Here is a 16,713-nt window from a genome sequence, read left to right as displayed (position 1 = left end):
TATGTCTATTTTGGTAGACATTTATAAAGCTGTTGCCTAGTAACGTTAAACAAAAGATATGCACACTGGTAAGTTTTAAATGTCATCAACAAGATATCAGTCGATGATTTACAATATATGTATGCATACATGCATGCATGCATACATGCATATACGCATTCATATATTGTAAATCATCGACTGATATCTTGATGATGACATTTAAAACTTACCAGTGTGCATATCCTTTGTTTAACGTCACTAGCGACAGCTTTATAAATGTCTACCAAAATAGACATAAATGTCGTTTCCCCACGCAACCAGTAAAATACATTTTGGTCGTTTCCCTGCCGAAGGGTTAATAATGAATCGTTTTTAGTAATAAGAATTAATTTATTTGTTCAACTTCGAAGCTTTTTGTTGTTTTTGAGTTTTTCCGTTTGTAATTCTATGTTTAACACACTCTTTCTGCTTCGAAGTAGCTTACGTACATGAAAAACGGCTTAAATGTAAGGTGGTAGATTAACTTTCAAAGGAACGCAATGGAAAAAATTGCTGTCTCAGGCAAATAGTGTTTCCTTGTTTAACTCGGTCCTGATACTTTGAAGTACATGCACATATATGAAAAACGACTAAATTTACAAAAGGTAAATGAAACTTTGAAAGCAATACCATAGAAAGAACTACTAATGGTCAGAAACTAGTGGTAGTTCCTCGTTTAACGTGGCCCTGATAACTTGAAGGACATGCATATAAAAACCTGTTCGCAAGTTTTGAACTAAAGGTTACATTTATCGAGCATATTTTTATTGTGCTAAACGCAGCGCATAAAGATTTTGCTCGCGATGATGTGCCTGAGAGGATCGATCCTCAAAATCATCAAATCGGCCCTTCGATTTATAGTCTCTAAGGTCCAAATCCGATCCTTTGTTTTTAGATTTGCCTATGAGGTGATCTATAAACTGATCTGAAGACTCTAAAACATTTTGATGACCAATGAAAACACTTCTCAGAAACACTGTACGATGTAATGGCAGCCATTGTTACAGCATATTTAATATTTGGCATATTTAGTTACATGTTGTAACTCGAAAGCTTTTTGGCATTTTTTAACGCTTAGAAAGCAACGCCATCCAAACAAGTAACCACCTTCATCTAACACTTGAACGTGTGTGAAAAGCCATTTAGAAAAAGTGTTGAGCCCGGCAACATTAATGTCGGTCTGCCAGACAGAGGATGCAAAGTATAGGCGACATTAGCATCACAATTAAATGGTTAAACTTATCTTCCCATAATTATGACCGAGTAGTCAAAAAAGAATGTCGCTCTCTAACAAAACACCACTACAAAGGAAAGCTTGAAAAATACGGCGCCTTCCAACGCTTATTGAAACTAGGGTTAAAACCTTTAATTGAGCCAATGCACTCAAATAAACATTTCATGGCCTCTAAGAGTATATAATTGATTGAACTCTGACCTAGATAATTGATTCAATTGATGAACATCTTACAACCTTTGTTATTAGGCAACTGTTGCAAAAGTAAATCTATCTTGGGACCAACCTGAGAGCCACATGATTATAACAAAGCCCTTGATATGTCTCAGGGTCACTAGTGTTCTACTAAGGGGGTGTTTGAAGTCATGTTGAAAACAAGATCTTGACCCATTATTAAATCTATTAGGTTAATATCATATTTACTTTTATTACAGTGTGTGCTGACTGAATGACTTTCTGGTTTTAAATTAAGTTCAATATCTACAATAATAACCACATTAATATGTATATACATTGAATGATCTGATTTGGACAAAATATATTTTGTGCATTTTTTTCATAGAAATCATATTTGACTATGAACTCAGTGTGCCTTATGCAGTTCTAAGTCACACTTTATTAAAAATGGCTTATACTTTCTTAGCTCTCATAGATCTGCATTTAGCACATGATATCCTCGAGCTTGTTAAGATCAGAAATTTCTCATTAGGCTAATGATTAACTCTGTGACTCTGTACAATAAACTGTCAATGGACCTCCAATTTTTTGGAGTTCACTTTCCCAAACTTTCACTTGTCTAGAAATAGTCTGTGTCTGTCCAAAAAATAACAACCTTGAGCAATATATATTCTCGACGCGCACGCGGCATAAACTGCATGCACTGGAGTGAGTGTTGTACTATAATTTTTGTTTGGTATTGTTACTGCTATTATTACTTTGAAAAAAGAACTTATTTTAGAAGTTTTTCTTTCTCCTCTCATCCTCCCTTCAAGCAAAGTTTTGCTGTGAGATAAGACACCGTTTTGAGCTATGAAATGGCTTTTGATGCAGCAGCAAAGTGGCCGAGTATAAAAGCTAGGTCACTTTTAGGAACAGCATCGCTCGAATTTGTTATCAGCTCAGTGTGTAAAGCTTTTTAAAATTCAGGCTAAAAGTGAAGGTGAATGCGAGTCACAAGTCAAGGAAAAAACATCCAAGTCGGAGAAAAAAAATAAAAAACTGAAAATGAATGCAAAACTAGAAGAAATTTTTGTGTCATGTACGATTTAAACTTATTTCTAATTATGTATATAGTAAGATAAGTTAATTTCAGTAAGACTTATATTTAAAGCTTATGTTATATTACATGGCTTTGCAAAAGTGTAATGTGTAGTGTACTGAAACTGTAGCCATCCCATGTGTATTTACGCCATTAGCTTCTACCATCTGTCCTTAAGGTAAGAACACTATAGTGTACTGTACACGATGTACCATTTTATTTTAGCTCATAGCCGCTAGACTTACATATGTTACTTTGTGAATATGAATGGCAAAGTAGAACAATTAAAAAACACAATTTGTCATTGTAAAATCCTCTTTTAGGTAGGTTTTTTATATAGGGTAAATATGAATGTATTTGCTATTATTGATATCATATAGGAAAAATTGATATCAAAGAAGAGAGAATTGACATACAAGCTTGGTCCTAAAATGCATTATGCTCATAGGTTGAGGTATGCTTGTATGTGAAAAAACACCTGAACCGTTGACTGCCTCTTGCCGTAAAATAACAGCATTTAGTTTTAGATCTTGCTCTGTGATTTTTTGGATTATCTAGCCAAATTAATCAATGTCTCAATAAAACTGTTACAACAGCAGAATATGACCAATACTACCTTTTATGGGAGACCTCATAGCAGACCAGATGATGCAGAATACAATAAGCATACTCGCTGATGCAAAAATACAACTTTCTCGACTCAAGTTGATATTGCATGAAAGCTAGCCATTTTATTTTGCTGTTATAGGTGTTGAGGTAATATGGATGCACTTTAAAAAGCTAGAACACTTAATGCAAAGTTATATAACACAATATAAATATAAAACAAACCAGATGGTAAGTTATTAAAACCATTAATTAAATACTTGTCTTAACTGTGTAAAACACATTCATACGCAATCTAAATATATTTTCACAGCGAATATATCAGGTTTGTAGATATTTTGTCGACATATTATCTTCATTCATCGGTCATTAAGTTTCATCAATTTTCAGCCATTGCGGATTCACAGGAATTGGCACTCGGGCCACATAAGTGTTTATATGGAAATACAAATATGGCAGGTAAATGATTAAAAGAAATGCTGCGCCTGTGAATGTAACTTCTATCTTTCTGCGAGAGAATGCAAAGTAAGGGTGATATGGATCACGTTATGCCCTTCAAACAGTCAATATCATACTCATAGATCTATTAACTATATTATATTATACTATATTAACTACAAGTACTAGTAATATGTCTATGAATATACTGTAACCTATTGCAGGTATAATCATTTTGTACTCACTCATGTATATTGAGTATGCACAATGTACACATATTGTGCCCTAGTGATATGTATGGGACAATTATGTCTGTCTAATGTATAGTTATCAATGTCAATTATCTCAGTTATCAATGTCCTGCACATGATTAGTCTGTGTTAGTCTCAACAAACAAAGGTCAAAGGTCGACTGTATATCACATTTACTACATCAAACCAGTTTCACTGTTCAACTCACAAGCACCTGATATCAAAGCTTATCAGCAGCAGTTATCACTATTATTTAATTAATCTTTAGTTTACCAGTTGGGTAGAGGTTATCAGGACCATCATCAGACTTTGGTTCTGTTTTCACTTCTGCTACTACTGCAATTTTTATGAAAGTTCATCTAGAAAGAAAGATAGTGAGCAGTCTTTTATATATATAATAAGATTTCATGAAAAAAATTTATTTTCTGTAATTACCTTCCTTACTATCTGTGTTGACTGATAAAACACCAGGTTTCACTTTAACCTCAATATCTACAATATAATGTATATCATTTACTCCCTATAAACATTGATTTAGTGAAGCTAAGCAAAAAGACCAACCTAACCAGTACCTTAAGCTGGCTGACTATAGCATCACAATATAATAGTATGTAGTTAACATACACTATGGCTTGAGGGGGCAGGGTTATAGCAGAAATGGGAATATAAGATATCGCAAAACCTCTATTTTAATGCCATGGCACTCTATTTTTCAACCATAGATATATAAACCTAGATTGGCTAATAATAGCTATTTCAGTTGGTTGCCTTGTCAAACTTAACTAGCGTGACATTGCGTCATTGAATTGTACTTAATGTTTGACTGCAATGTTGTTAATAATAGAGCTATTGAAGAAAAGGTGACAAAATCACACTTATTTTCACATAAAAACCTTAAATGTTGACTTGCAATAAAATTCACTTTACAGTTATTTGGGATCAAAAGGTTCACCATGTCTTACTCTGTTGTGGTGTATAGGTGCCAGGTATGTGGAAATGTGATTACAAGCTCTTAAAAGCTCTAAAACAAACAGAAAATCGCAGTCACACGAGACCGCCGTAGTTTGGATTCATTTTCCAAAACGGCTAAAATGTGGCGTAGTTGTGCGAGATGGTTTCTGTTTAGACTTTCATGCATCTTTATTTGTCAAATTATTTTCACAAATATACCTAACGCTTGCAATAAAAACCATGTCTATTGTTCTTACGTGTCTATTTCATCGGCATCGTAATGCTGCAACTTTGAGCACTGATATCTCAAAACTTAGCATAAAAATATGTATAATTTTTTAATCTTAGCTTGAACGATTGCATATCATCCTCTGATGAAAATGATGAGTCTTTTGGTCCCCTGTGATGGTCGAAAAATGCTGAAGAAATTGTTCGGACCATACGGCGGAAATTGTAAGTCATATGATCAGATAATGTTAGTTTCAGTTCAATTTTGATCTATTGCAAAGAGCAGACACGCTTTCTCAAATGAAACTTGTTAATTTCAATTCGTCATAATGTCTAACGCGTCACATCGTGTTTGTGCAGCTGCCAAGCTGAGAAGCACTTTTTTTCTTGGCAAAGAGCAGAGAAAAGACCAGACCTTCATCGGGCGTGAAGCAACTGGGTGAAGCTGGATGTGACAAACTTCATTTATTCGCCTGTTTACTCTTACCTTTGTTTTCGCCATTAAAAGACGACATGTTTTCCAACCTGTTTGCATACCCCACATGTCACCAAAGCACGTTAGTAATTTATTTTATGAAGTACTTGTATTAGTAGTAGTAACTCGGGTTATTTTCTAATATTCTCCTAATACTACTGTATTAATCTATATTTAATCTTACAATATTAAGGTCTATTAATTGTAGTATGATATTATTAGCATTTTATCCTTTTAATTACGTGTATTATTCTTGTTATAATAGCAAAACTAATTCATACTGCATATCTATCTGTAAAACGTAATATATTAGTCTATAATTGATAAAATAATGTTATGTTTCACGATTAATTTCGCCAAATTTCTTAACCCGACTCACTGATAGATATGTTATATAAAATAGTTATTGTCATTTTCTGGTATCATCGTTAATAGTATATTAATATTATTAAATGATTATTGTTAGTATTAGATGATGAAGAGTTTGCACCAACCACTGAAGACTGGAAAGAGTTTAAGCGCTATATTGGCCAGCATCGATCGCTCTAGAATTACATGTAAGATAGAGCTGAACTTAACCAAACTTGACAAAATATAAAGAATATCCATAGAGTTATTACTCACATTTGTATGTTTACAATATCATGGATTCTGAAAGTTTTGTAAAATCTGTGTCATGATTGCATGGCAATATATTTATTTTTTGGCTGATCAAGCAAATATGATATAATAACAGAAAATGATGTTGTACAAATCTTATTGCAAGTCAACAATTGTGTTACGATTTCAGACCCGAATCCTGCTTCAAAGAGGAGAAAATAATAATAAGTGTGACAGCACTCCAGCGACTATTTCACTGTAACGCCTGCGCCCTCCCCTGCTCATTCACGATGGTACGAGAAGGCGGATGGGTAGAGTTCAAGGTTACATGTGCCTCCTGTCACTAATCGTACACTTGGGAAACAACTGCCAGAGTGAACAGAGCTCACCTCATCAACCCCTGCTGGCAGCTGCATCACTCTTTTCTGACGGATGCCTTACGCAGAACCTCCGTTTTCTGTCACTCCTGAAGATCGCTATACCCAGCCACAGCGTTTGCCTCTACCAACAAAGAGAATACTTACATGGTGTGAGTGTTAATATTTACCCATAAACTTAGAGAATGTGATTAAAAGCTTGGCACAATAATTGAATAATGACATTTAGAAACAATTTTTTTCTTGAAATAAAAATATGTCGTCATTCAAGCAAAATATATTATAATTTAAAATTCTGATTCTTCATCATAATATAGCACAAAAAGAGGGAAAAGGATTCTGCATTCTTAGACTAATGATAATGATACAAATTAATTTTGTATAATGAAGTTTGACAATTTTTTACAGTGTATTGCTGACCAGTACACCCTGCCTAACAAGGGATTGCTGGCAGCAATCGATTGGGAGCTTGATTTGGCAAGTGACGGTAGATGCGATAGTCCGGGGCATTGCGCACTATACGGGGCCTACACTATGATGGATCAGAGCTTCGGTTTAATAGTCAGCAGCCACCTTGTCAAGGTAAAACTTTGACATTTTTTACTTTACAGCCTGACAAAAACCCAAAATTTTTAGTAGTTATCAATACATAAACATGAAGTTGCTGATGTAGCTAAATAATTCATTCAAATAATGTGAAAGTGATTGTTGGTTGTAACTTTCTTTACTTTGCAGTCAACGAAGACCACCATCTCTAGCGCCATGGAGCAGGAAGGCTTCAAGCGATGCCAGTCCGATCTAATTTTCCATGGCCTGAGAGTGAGATCCATTACAACGGATGTTGTTACAAAGGTTGTGTGCAAACCCCAAGTTTGTGTTTTGGCTTATGTCGCAAATTCGTGGCGGTGAGCGACGGCCTCTACCTGCCTGCTTGGTGTCTAAGATTTGGGCTCTTTTCTAACCAACATATGATGAAGAAGAGTTTGCGGATTATGTGTTCAAGGGCTTCTTCTATGACGATGAAGAGACTCAACGACTTTGATTGAGAATTCTAGATCAACTATATATCATAGGTGGTACTCATTTTTATTTCATTGTCATTTTATTGTTTTACTTTTACTCAGGCTAAGCCACATGGTGACTACACACCATGTGGCTAACATACTAATTTTTGTTAGTAAATTGCTGTTACATTGCTTCCATATTTAAAATCACATGATTAATGTGCATATATCTGCCATCACTGATTTTATAAAATAAAAACAAATACATAGAGGAACGCATATTGGTTTCGCTGGTTATGCTTATGCATTTTACGCAAAGAAAAGCAAATCGAAATTGAGTCGCAGCATGTAGTTAAAGGGAAACAGCTGTTGGCTCTAAAACATTGTCAAATTCTTAAATCATACCTATCTTATATACCATCGGTTACTAGGCCCGAGAACATCGTCGAAGTTTGCATTCATGGCTAGGGTTCCCTACCTGGGTGCCCACTCTGTGAACTTTGTGTGCCGGAGAATGAGTACCACCTACTATCATTTTGGCTTCGAAGTCTCAAAGCGGTCTTTAGAGTTGAGCTGGAATTCTCAAAGTCGCTGACTTTCTTCATGGCCATAGCAGAAACCCTTGAAAATGTAGACTGCAAACCCTCCTTCATCATCCGTTGGTGGGAAAAGAGCCCGAATCTTAGACACCAAACAGGCAGGTAGAGGCCATCGCTCACCGCGACAAACTTGCGGCACAAGCCAAAACACAAGATTGCCGTATGCACAGAACATTATCCGAGCATTTGGCAATGGTTTTCCAAATGGGAATAGATTATCTACCAAAACAATTATTGAAAAACAATAATTGCTGATCATCAAAATAATCTCGATCTTAATTTAATAAATCATAAAACTAATACACGCTCTACTGTAGTAAGTGTACAAGCCAAATATAACAGTTCTCCTTGTGTTCTACGAGTTCAGAATATGTGTGTTCAACCGATGCATTAAATGTGTAACACAAGAATTGTAGATAATGCTTGACACATTAGCATAGCTTTGGTGTTGTTGGCATTAAATGAAAATCTAACTCACTATGATATCGCAAGTAATTATTCCACCCCAACTCAAGGGGTGCAGGCGCCACAAGTTCGTCCACACTAGGATGCATACAGAGGCATTCATGCTTTCACGCGGTCATGGAGATTATGCGCAAACTCAGAATCATAGCAGCACAAACTTTCAGTAAGAGATGGCATGTCTTGACAGCGCTTGCAGACACACCACTCTGTAGCCGGTAGTAATAGCTCCTAAAGAAATGAACAGATATGTCTACGCAACCATCGCTAATACATCAGGTCGATGTTATCAAGCAGTATATCAGCGCAGCACTATATTTAAATATTAAAATTGTTAACGATGACATTAAAAAAATTTGTAATTATTCTTTCGCAATATGAAGCGATAATAATCATCATTAAAATCATAATTATATATAATATCAGTTCTTTCAATCTCTAGCTATACAACTATTTCTACTAGCTAGCTTGGCACATTAGAGCTGGCTAGTATTGGTGCTTATTTGCTGAGAGGTTTGATTCTGTTAATGATCTTCTTGAGATAGAGCGTCAGGCTCGAAATACCAGGGTCTCAACTTTTCAGAATTAGACATTTTTCGTGATCGCAACTCAGACATGTACACGTACGTTGAATTGTCGGACGGAATGGCCAAGCTGAAACTGTAAAGTAGAGGCATCTATATTTGATACGTAGTCTTAGGTAAAACCTAAAGTGTTTGTCATAAACTATTGCTATGATAAGTTTTATATTGAGCTTTTTATTGGCCCTTCAAATCATGCAAGAACAACACGTGACAAGGCAATAACCAAAATCTGTAGGTACGTCATCAAAATCAAGAGATTCCAATCTACAGCGGCTTTTCAATTTTGAGCTTTTAAGAGCTTGTAATCACATTTCCACATATTTGGCACCTAAAACACAACATAGTAAGACATGGCAAATATTTTGATACCAAATAACTGTAATGTGAATTTTTTTGCAAGCCAACCTTGAAAGGTTGACTTGCAACAAAATTTACATAACAGTTATTTTGTATAAAAGATTTGCCATGTCTTACTCTGTTGTGTGGTAGGTGCCAAATATGTGGAAATGTGATTAAAAGTTCTTAATAGCTCAAAAACAAAAAGCCGCCGTAGATTGGAATCTCTTAATTTCGATGACGTACCCGTGGAGTTTGGTTATTATCTTGTCACGTGATGTTCTCGCGTGAAATGAAAGGCCAATACAAAGCTCAATATCAAACTTATCGTAGCAATAGTTTAGGACAAACACTTCGGGTTTTACCTAAGACCCCATATCAAATATAGATGCTCACTACTTTACAGTTTCAGCTTGGCCATTCCGTCCGACAGTTCAACATATGTGTACATGTCCGAGTTGCGATCATAAAAAATGTCCAATTCTGAAGAGTTAATACCCTGGCGTTTTGAGCCTGACACTCTATCTGAAAAAGATCCTCAACAGAATCAAACCTCCCAGCAAGTAAGCGCCGCCACTAGCCAGATCTTATGTGCCAAGCTAGCTAGTAGTAATAGCTTTAGCTTGAGAGTGATAGAACGAATATTATTATTATATACATGTACCGTGCACCCTCGAGATACGATTACCCTGATATACGATTTTTTCACCTTACAAAGTCAAACATTGTGATATCTTCACCTCGCTATACGAATTTTATTTCACCATACGAATTTGAGAAAAGTTTCGCCCGAGTTAAAATTTGGCCGTCGGTGTGCTCATAACACACGTCGAAATAAAAAAGACACCGAAATATAGTTTGCCGAAAACATTCTTAGAACGTTTAGAAGAGACATGATGATCGACTTCTCTCATGTCCGCGTGGAAAATTTCGTGTAAAATACACAAGCAAGAGCAAACATTCATTCGTAGCGTTATTATAGCTTTTACTATAAACTTTCAAGTCAGCATACGTATATAACTACAATTATCTACATTTAATTCGTTATCTATGGAATCTGAGACCGATACAAACGTTACAAAACGAAGGAAAAATGATTTCTATGTCAACAAAGTTGTATGCCGTATGTAAGAAGAAGGGACCCGTATTATTAACATTGTCAAGGAATATGATTGCAACCAATCAGCATTTGCAGTTTTTATTAAAACAAGAACTCCATTAAAGCAAGCACAAGAAAGAGCTTCTGACTGAAGATTTGAATGAGCTAGGTCATGCACGCGATCAGCATTCAAAAGGAGCAACCATTTAGTGAAGGCGAGGATGTAGAAGATACTGAAAATCCCACATTCGCAGAAATATTTCAAGTGTTTAATTTACTGATGTGGATTGTACATTAAAACAATGCCTGTCTAATATATATTTATCTCTTGTGTGGCATGTTTTTCATATTTTATTCATTTTATTTGTTTCCTTTTGAATTTATGTTATATTTTCTTCTTTAACCATGTCTTTGCATATGGGCTCGTTATCTTCTACATGGATACAATTCATCGTATGTATGTATGTAACTCATATAACTAGCTACTCAAGATAGTTGACGCATCCACATTACTTTCTGAAACTTGCTAAAGCCCTGTCCCCATAGAGTATAAATATGTACAAACTTTGTATGTATGGTTACATTGATTCCTGTGCACATTTCATACAAGACAAACTACTGTACCACAGTCTCTGGATCCTTTTACAAGCGCTAGTTAGCAATTTTCTGCATTTCACTATCAATTTTTTCATAGAAAAAGTAAAAAAATTAGACAGGGATAGACAACTTCTTTTAGCCTGCTAAAAATTTCCAATTCATTACGTTTTAAATTTATTTTCAAGTGTACAGCACCATAATTAGCATTGATACGTTTTTGGCTCATCTCTGCTTTACCCGCTACATGTACCATCTAAAGGCACATTACTACAAAGATATGTACGTCCAGCATAGAAAATATAATTTTATTTTTCTTTTCAATAGCCACTAAATGGTCAAGTGTGCGAGAGGCCGCTTTCTATAACTGCATCGCTCGGCCTTATTGATTTAGGTTGAAAAAGGTTTCAACCAGATAGGCTTAAGTTTTTAGTGAAAGTGAAGATAGGAACTGCTGAAGGATAAAATTTCATGATAAAAAGTTGAAATTCAGTAAAATAGTTCAAAATACATACTAAAACTTAGTTTTAAGTGTAGGCTTAGCAAGATAAACTTGAAGTGAATGTGAAGTGAAGTTTATGTTATGCACACTTTTTGAAGGCAAGAACGCCTTACCGTACGTACTACATTTGGTACACATTATAATTTTGCGTTTTATTGCAGATCATAACCATTAAAATACACTAAATACAATACAGGTACTGTAGGTAACTATAATTACTAAAGTTAACATACTATTTTGTTGCTAATTGTCAATATGTACACATTTTTATAAAAAATAATTGACGATTTTTACCAGGGGGTGTTTGTATTGTATAATTACAATGGTCTCTATATCCCGATATACGATTTTTTTACCATACGATGCCAACCCTGGAACGAATTAACATCGTATCTCGCGGGTGCACTGTATATGATTTTAATAATGATAATTATCGCTTCATAATGCGAAAAAATAATTGCAGATTTTTCTCGAATGACAACATTATCAATTTTAATATTTAAATTTAGTGCTGCACTGATATACTGTTGGATAACATCGACCTGAAGTATTAGCTATGGTTGCGTAGACATATCTGTTCATTTCTTTAGGAGCTAATACCACCGGCTACAGAGTGGTGTGTCTGCAAGCACTGTCAAGACATGCCATCTCTTCCTGAATGTTTGTGCTGCCATGATGCTGAGTTTGCGCATCGTCTCCATGACCGCGGGGAGCATGAATGCCTGTGTATGCATCCTAGTGTGGACGAACTTGTGGGGCCTGGACCCCTTGAGTGGGGAGGAATAATTATCTGTGATATCATAGTGAGTTGAATTTTCATTTAATGCCAACAACACCAAAGCTATGCTAATGTGTCAAGCATTATCTACACGTCTTGTGTTACACATTTAATGCATCGGTTGAACACACATATTCTGAACTCGTGGAACACAAGGATAACTGTTATATTTGGCTTGTACACTTACTACAGTATACAGTGTATTAGTTTTATGATTTTATTATATAAAGATCGAGATTATTTTGATGATCAGCAATTATTGTTTTTCAATAATTGTTTTGGTAGATAATCTATTTCCATTTGGAGAGCCATCACCAAAGGCTCGAAAACGGTTGTGTGCATACGGCAATCTTGTGTTTTGGCTTATGCCGCAAACTCGTCGCGGTGAGCGACGGCCTCTACCTGCCTGCTTGGTGTCTAAGATTCGGGCTCTTTTCCCACCAACGGATGATGAAGAAGAGTTTGCAGACTACGTTTTTAAGGGCTTCTGCTATGGCGATGAAGAGACTCAACGACTTTGATTAAGAATTCCAGCTCAACTCTAAAGACCGCTCTGAGGCTTCGAAGCCAGAATGATAGCAGGTGGTACTCATTCCCTGGCGACGAGGTTCTCAGAGTGGGCGCCCAGGTAGGGAACCCCAGCCATGAACGCAAACTTCGACGAAGTGGTGGGGCCTAGTGACCAATGGTAAGCGGTGAAACCAATATGCGTTCCTCTATGTATTGGTTTTTATTTTATAAAATCAGTGATGGCAGATTTATGCACATTAATCATGTGATTTTAAATATGGAAGCAATGTAACAGCAATTTACTCACAAAAATTAGTTTGTTAGCTACATGGTGTGTAGTCACCATGTGGCTTAGCCTGAATAAAAGTAAAATAATAAAATGACAATGCAATAAAAATGAGTACCACCTATGATATAGAGTTGATCTAGAATTCTCAATCAAAGTCGTTGAGTCTCTTCATCGTCATAGCAGAAGCCCTTGAACACATAGTCTGCAAACTCCTCTTCATGATCTGTTGGTAGGAAAAGAGCCCAAATCTTAGACACCAAGCAGGCAGGTAGAGGCCGTCGGTCACCGCGACGAATTTGCGGCATAAGCCAAAACACAAGCTGGCGGTATGCACACAACCTTTGTAACAACATCCGTTGTAATGGACCTCACTCTCAGGCCGTGGGAAATTAGATCGGAGTTGCATTGCTTGAATCTTTCCAGCTCCATGATGGTAGAGCTGGTGGTCTCCGTTGACTGCAAAGTACAGAAAGTTACAACCAACAATCACTTTCACATTATTTGAATGAATTGTTTAGCTAGATCAGCAACTTCATGTTTATGCATTAATAACTACTAAAAAATTTGGGTTTTTATCAGGCTGTGTAGCAAAAACTGTCAAAGTTTTACGTTGATAAGATGGCAGCTGACTATTAAACTGCAGCTCTGATCCATCATAGTGTAGGCCCCGTATAGTGCACAATGCCCCGGACTATCGCATCTACCGTCACCTGCCAAATCAAGCTCCCAATCAATTGCTGCCATCAATCCCTCGTTATGCAGGGTGTACTGCTCAGCAATACACTGTAAAATATTGTAAAACTTCATTATACAAGATTAATTTGTATCATTATCGTTAGTCTAAAAATGTAGAGTCCTCTTCCCCCTTTTTGTGCTATATTATGATGAAGAATCAGAATTTTAAGTTGTAATATGTATCGCTTGAATAATGACATATTTTCATTTCAAGAAAAAAATTGCATCTAAATGTCGTTATTCAATTAGTTTGCCAAGGTTTTTACTCACATTTTCCAAGTTCATGGGTAAATATTAACACTCACACCATGTAAGTATTTTCTTTGTTGGTAGAGGCAAATGCTGTGGCTTGGTATCGCGATGTTCAGGAACGACAGAAAACGGAGGTTCTGCGTAAGGCATTCGCCAGAAAAGAGTAATGCATCCGCCAGCAGGGAGTTGATGAGGTGAGCTCTGTTCACCCTGGCAGTTGTTTCCCAAGTGTACGATTGGTGACAGGAGGCACATGTAACCTTGAGCTCTATCCATTGTCCTTCTCGCACCATCGTGAATGAGCAGGGGAGGGCGCAGGCGTTACAGTGAAATAGTCGCTGGAATGCTGTCACACTTATTATTATTTTCTCCACTTTGAAGGAGGATTCGGGTCTGAAATCACAACACAACAGTTGACTTGCAACAAGATTTATGCAACATAATTTTCTGTTATTTTATCATATTTGCTTGATCAGAAAAAGAATAAAATTATAGCCATGCAATCATGACACAGATTTTACAAAACTTTATCAGAACCCATGATATTGTAAACATAAAAATGTGACTAATAACTCTATGGCTATTCTTTATATTTTGTCAAGTTTGGTTAAGTTCAGCTCTATCTGACATGTAATTGGAGAGCGTTTGACGCTGGCCAACATAACGCTCAAGCTCTTCTTAGTCGCCAGTGGTTGGCACAAACTCTTCATCATCTAATACTAATCATGTAATAATATTAATATGCTATTAATGATGATACCAGAAAATGACAATAACTATTTTATATAACATATCTATAAGTGAGTGGGGATAAGAAATTTGGCGAAATTAATCATGAAACTTATAGCATGATTTTATCAATTATAAATTAATATCTTACGTTTTACAGATATAGGCAGGATGAATTACATGTAGTTTTGTTATTACAATAAGAATAATACACGTAATTAAAAAGAGAAAATACTAATCGTATCATATTACAATTAAATGACATTAATATTGCAATATTAAATATAGATTAATGCAGTAGTATTAGGAGATTACGGGAAAATAACCTGAGTTACTACTACTAATACAAGTGGTTCATAAAATAATTTACTCACGTGCTTTGGTGACATGTGGAGTATGCAAAGAGGTTAGAAAACATGTCGTCTTTAAAATGGCGAAAACAAAGGTAAGAGTGAGCAGGCGAATAAATAAAGTTTGTCACATCCAGCTACACCCAGTTGCTCCACACCCGGTGAAGGTCTAGTCTTTTCTCTGCTCTTGGCAAAAAAAAGTGCTTCTCAGCTTGCCAGCCGCACAACCACGATGTGGCGCGTTACAGATTATGACGAATTGAAATTAACAAGTGTAATACGAGAAAGCGTATTTGTTATTTGTGATAGATCAAACTTGAACTGAAACTAACATTTATCTGATGGTGTGATTTACAATTCCCGCCATATGGCGCGAGCAACTTCTACAGCATTTTTCGACCATGGCTCATCATTTTTATCAGAGGATGATATGCAATCGTTCAAGCTAAGTTTAAAAAATTAAACATATTTTTATGCTATGTTTTGAGATATCAGTGCTCAAAGTTGCAGCATTACGATGCCAATAAAATAGACGCGTAAGAACAATAGACATGGTTTTTATTGAAAGCGTGAAGTATATTTGTGAAAATACTCCGACGATTAAGGATGCATTAAAGTGTAAACATAAACCATCTCTCACACATACGTCACATTGTAGCCGTTTTGGAAAACGAATCCAAACTAGGGCGGTCTCGTGTCGCTTCGATTTTTTGTTCGTTTTTGAGATTTTAAGGGCATTTAATTACATTTCCACATACTTGGCACCTACAACACAACAGAGTAAGGCATGGCAAATTTTTTGATACCAAATAACTGTAATGTGAATTTATTGCAAGTTTACCTTTAACCTTCTTGGATACATAATCCAGTAAACTAAAGCAATTTCGTGATATCTGATAACTACCGTGGATTAAAACTATAAAAGCTATTAAATGTGGTACACAAACCATAAGCCATCAGGGTTTTATTTGCCCCCTGTTATGTAATATAGTACATATTTGTGATCAATTGACTAGCATCCAAATAATTTTTTGAAAAGAACAAAACCTTTACACGTTGCATTTCACACAAGCAATAACATGTTAGCAGCATCGCAAAGCTCAACTTTTAGTCTAAAACTAGTCATTCATCTACCATCATAATGGTAAACCAGTTTTCACATAAGTCGTATCGGAACCATTTTAAACAAGCGACCACTATTAGCTTGATACGTATATTAATTATTTCTATGATGTTGTTTTCAAAGTTTTAATGAAAAAACAATGAAAACCTTCCAAATTAAAAAAAGGACTTCGATATGAACAAAAACAACAAAAGAATTAATTGATATTGATGTACCGAGTCACTATTAGTATGATCTTGAGAACACTTTTCTACTGATCACCTGCTATTAGGGAATCATTAAAATCAAATAATTTCAACGTGTTGGTCAAATAGAGGTGGCGGTGAAT

At 35.8% G+C, this 16,713-nt stretch overlaps 1 protein-coding gene across 1 annotated transcript in view; it reads right to left on the bottom strand.

Moving 5' to 3' along the window:
- LOC137388043 (uncharacterized) overlaps nt 1-8,048 on the bottom strand; it is a 96,096-nt gene extending 88,048 nt beyond the window's left edge. The window contains exons 1-3 of the mRNA XM_068074560.1: nt 7,922-8,048; nt 4,244-4,300; nt 4,082-4,144 (exon numbers count right to left, since the gene is read on the bottom strand). Coding sequence (XP_067930661.1) covers nt 4,082-4,144; nt 4,244-4,300; nt 7,922-8,048 — 247 coding nt within the window. The remainder of the gene's footprint in view (nt 1-4,081; nt 4,145-4,243; nt 4,301-7,921) is intronic.
- Nucleotides 8,049-16,713: the final 8,665 nt, after the last annotated feature.

Source organism: Watersipora subatra, chromosome 2 (genome assembly GCF_963576615.1).
Source record: "Watersipora subatra chromosome 2, tzWatSuba1.1, whole genome shotgun sequence".
NCBI lineage: Eukaryota > Metazoa > Bryozoa > Gymnolaemata > Cheilostomatida > Watersiporidae > Watersipora > Watersipora subatra.
This window is presented reverse-complemented; position numbering and strand designations above follow the sequence as displayed.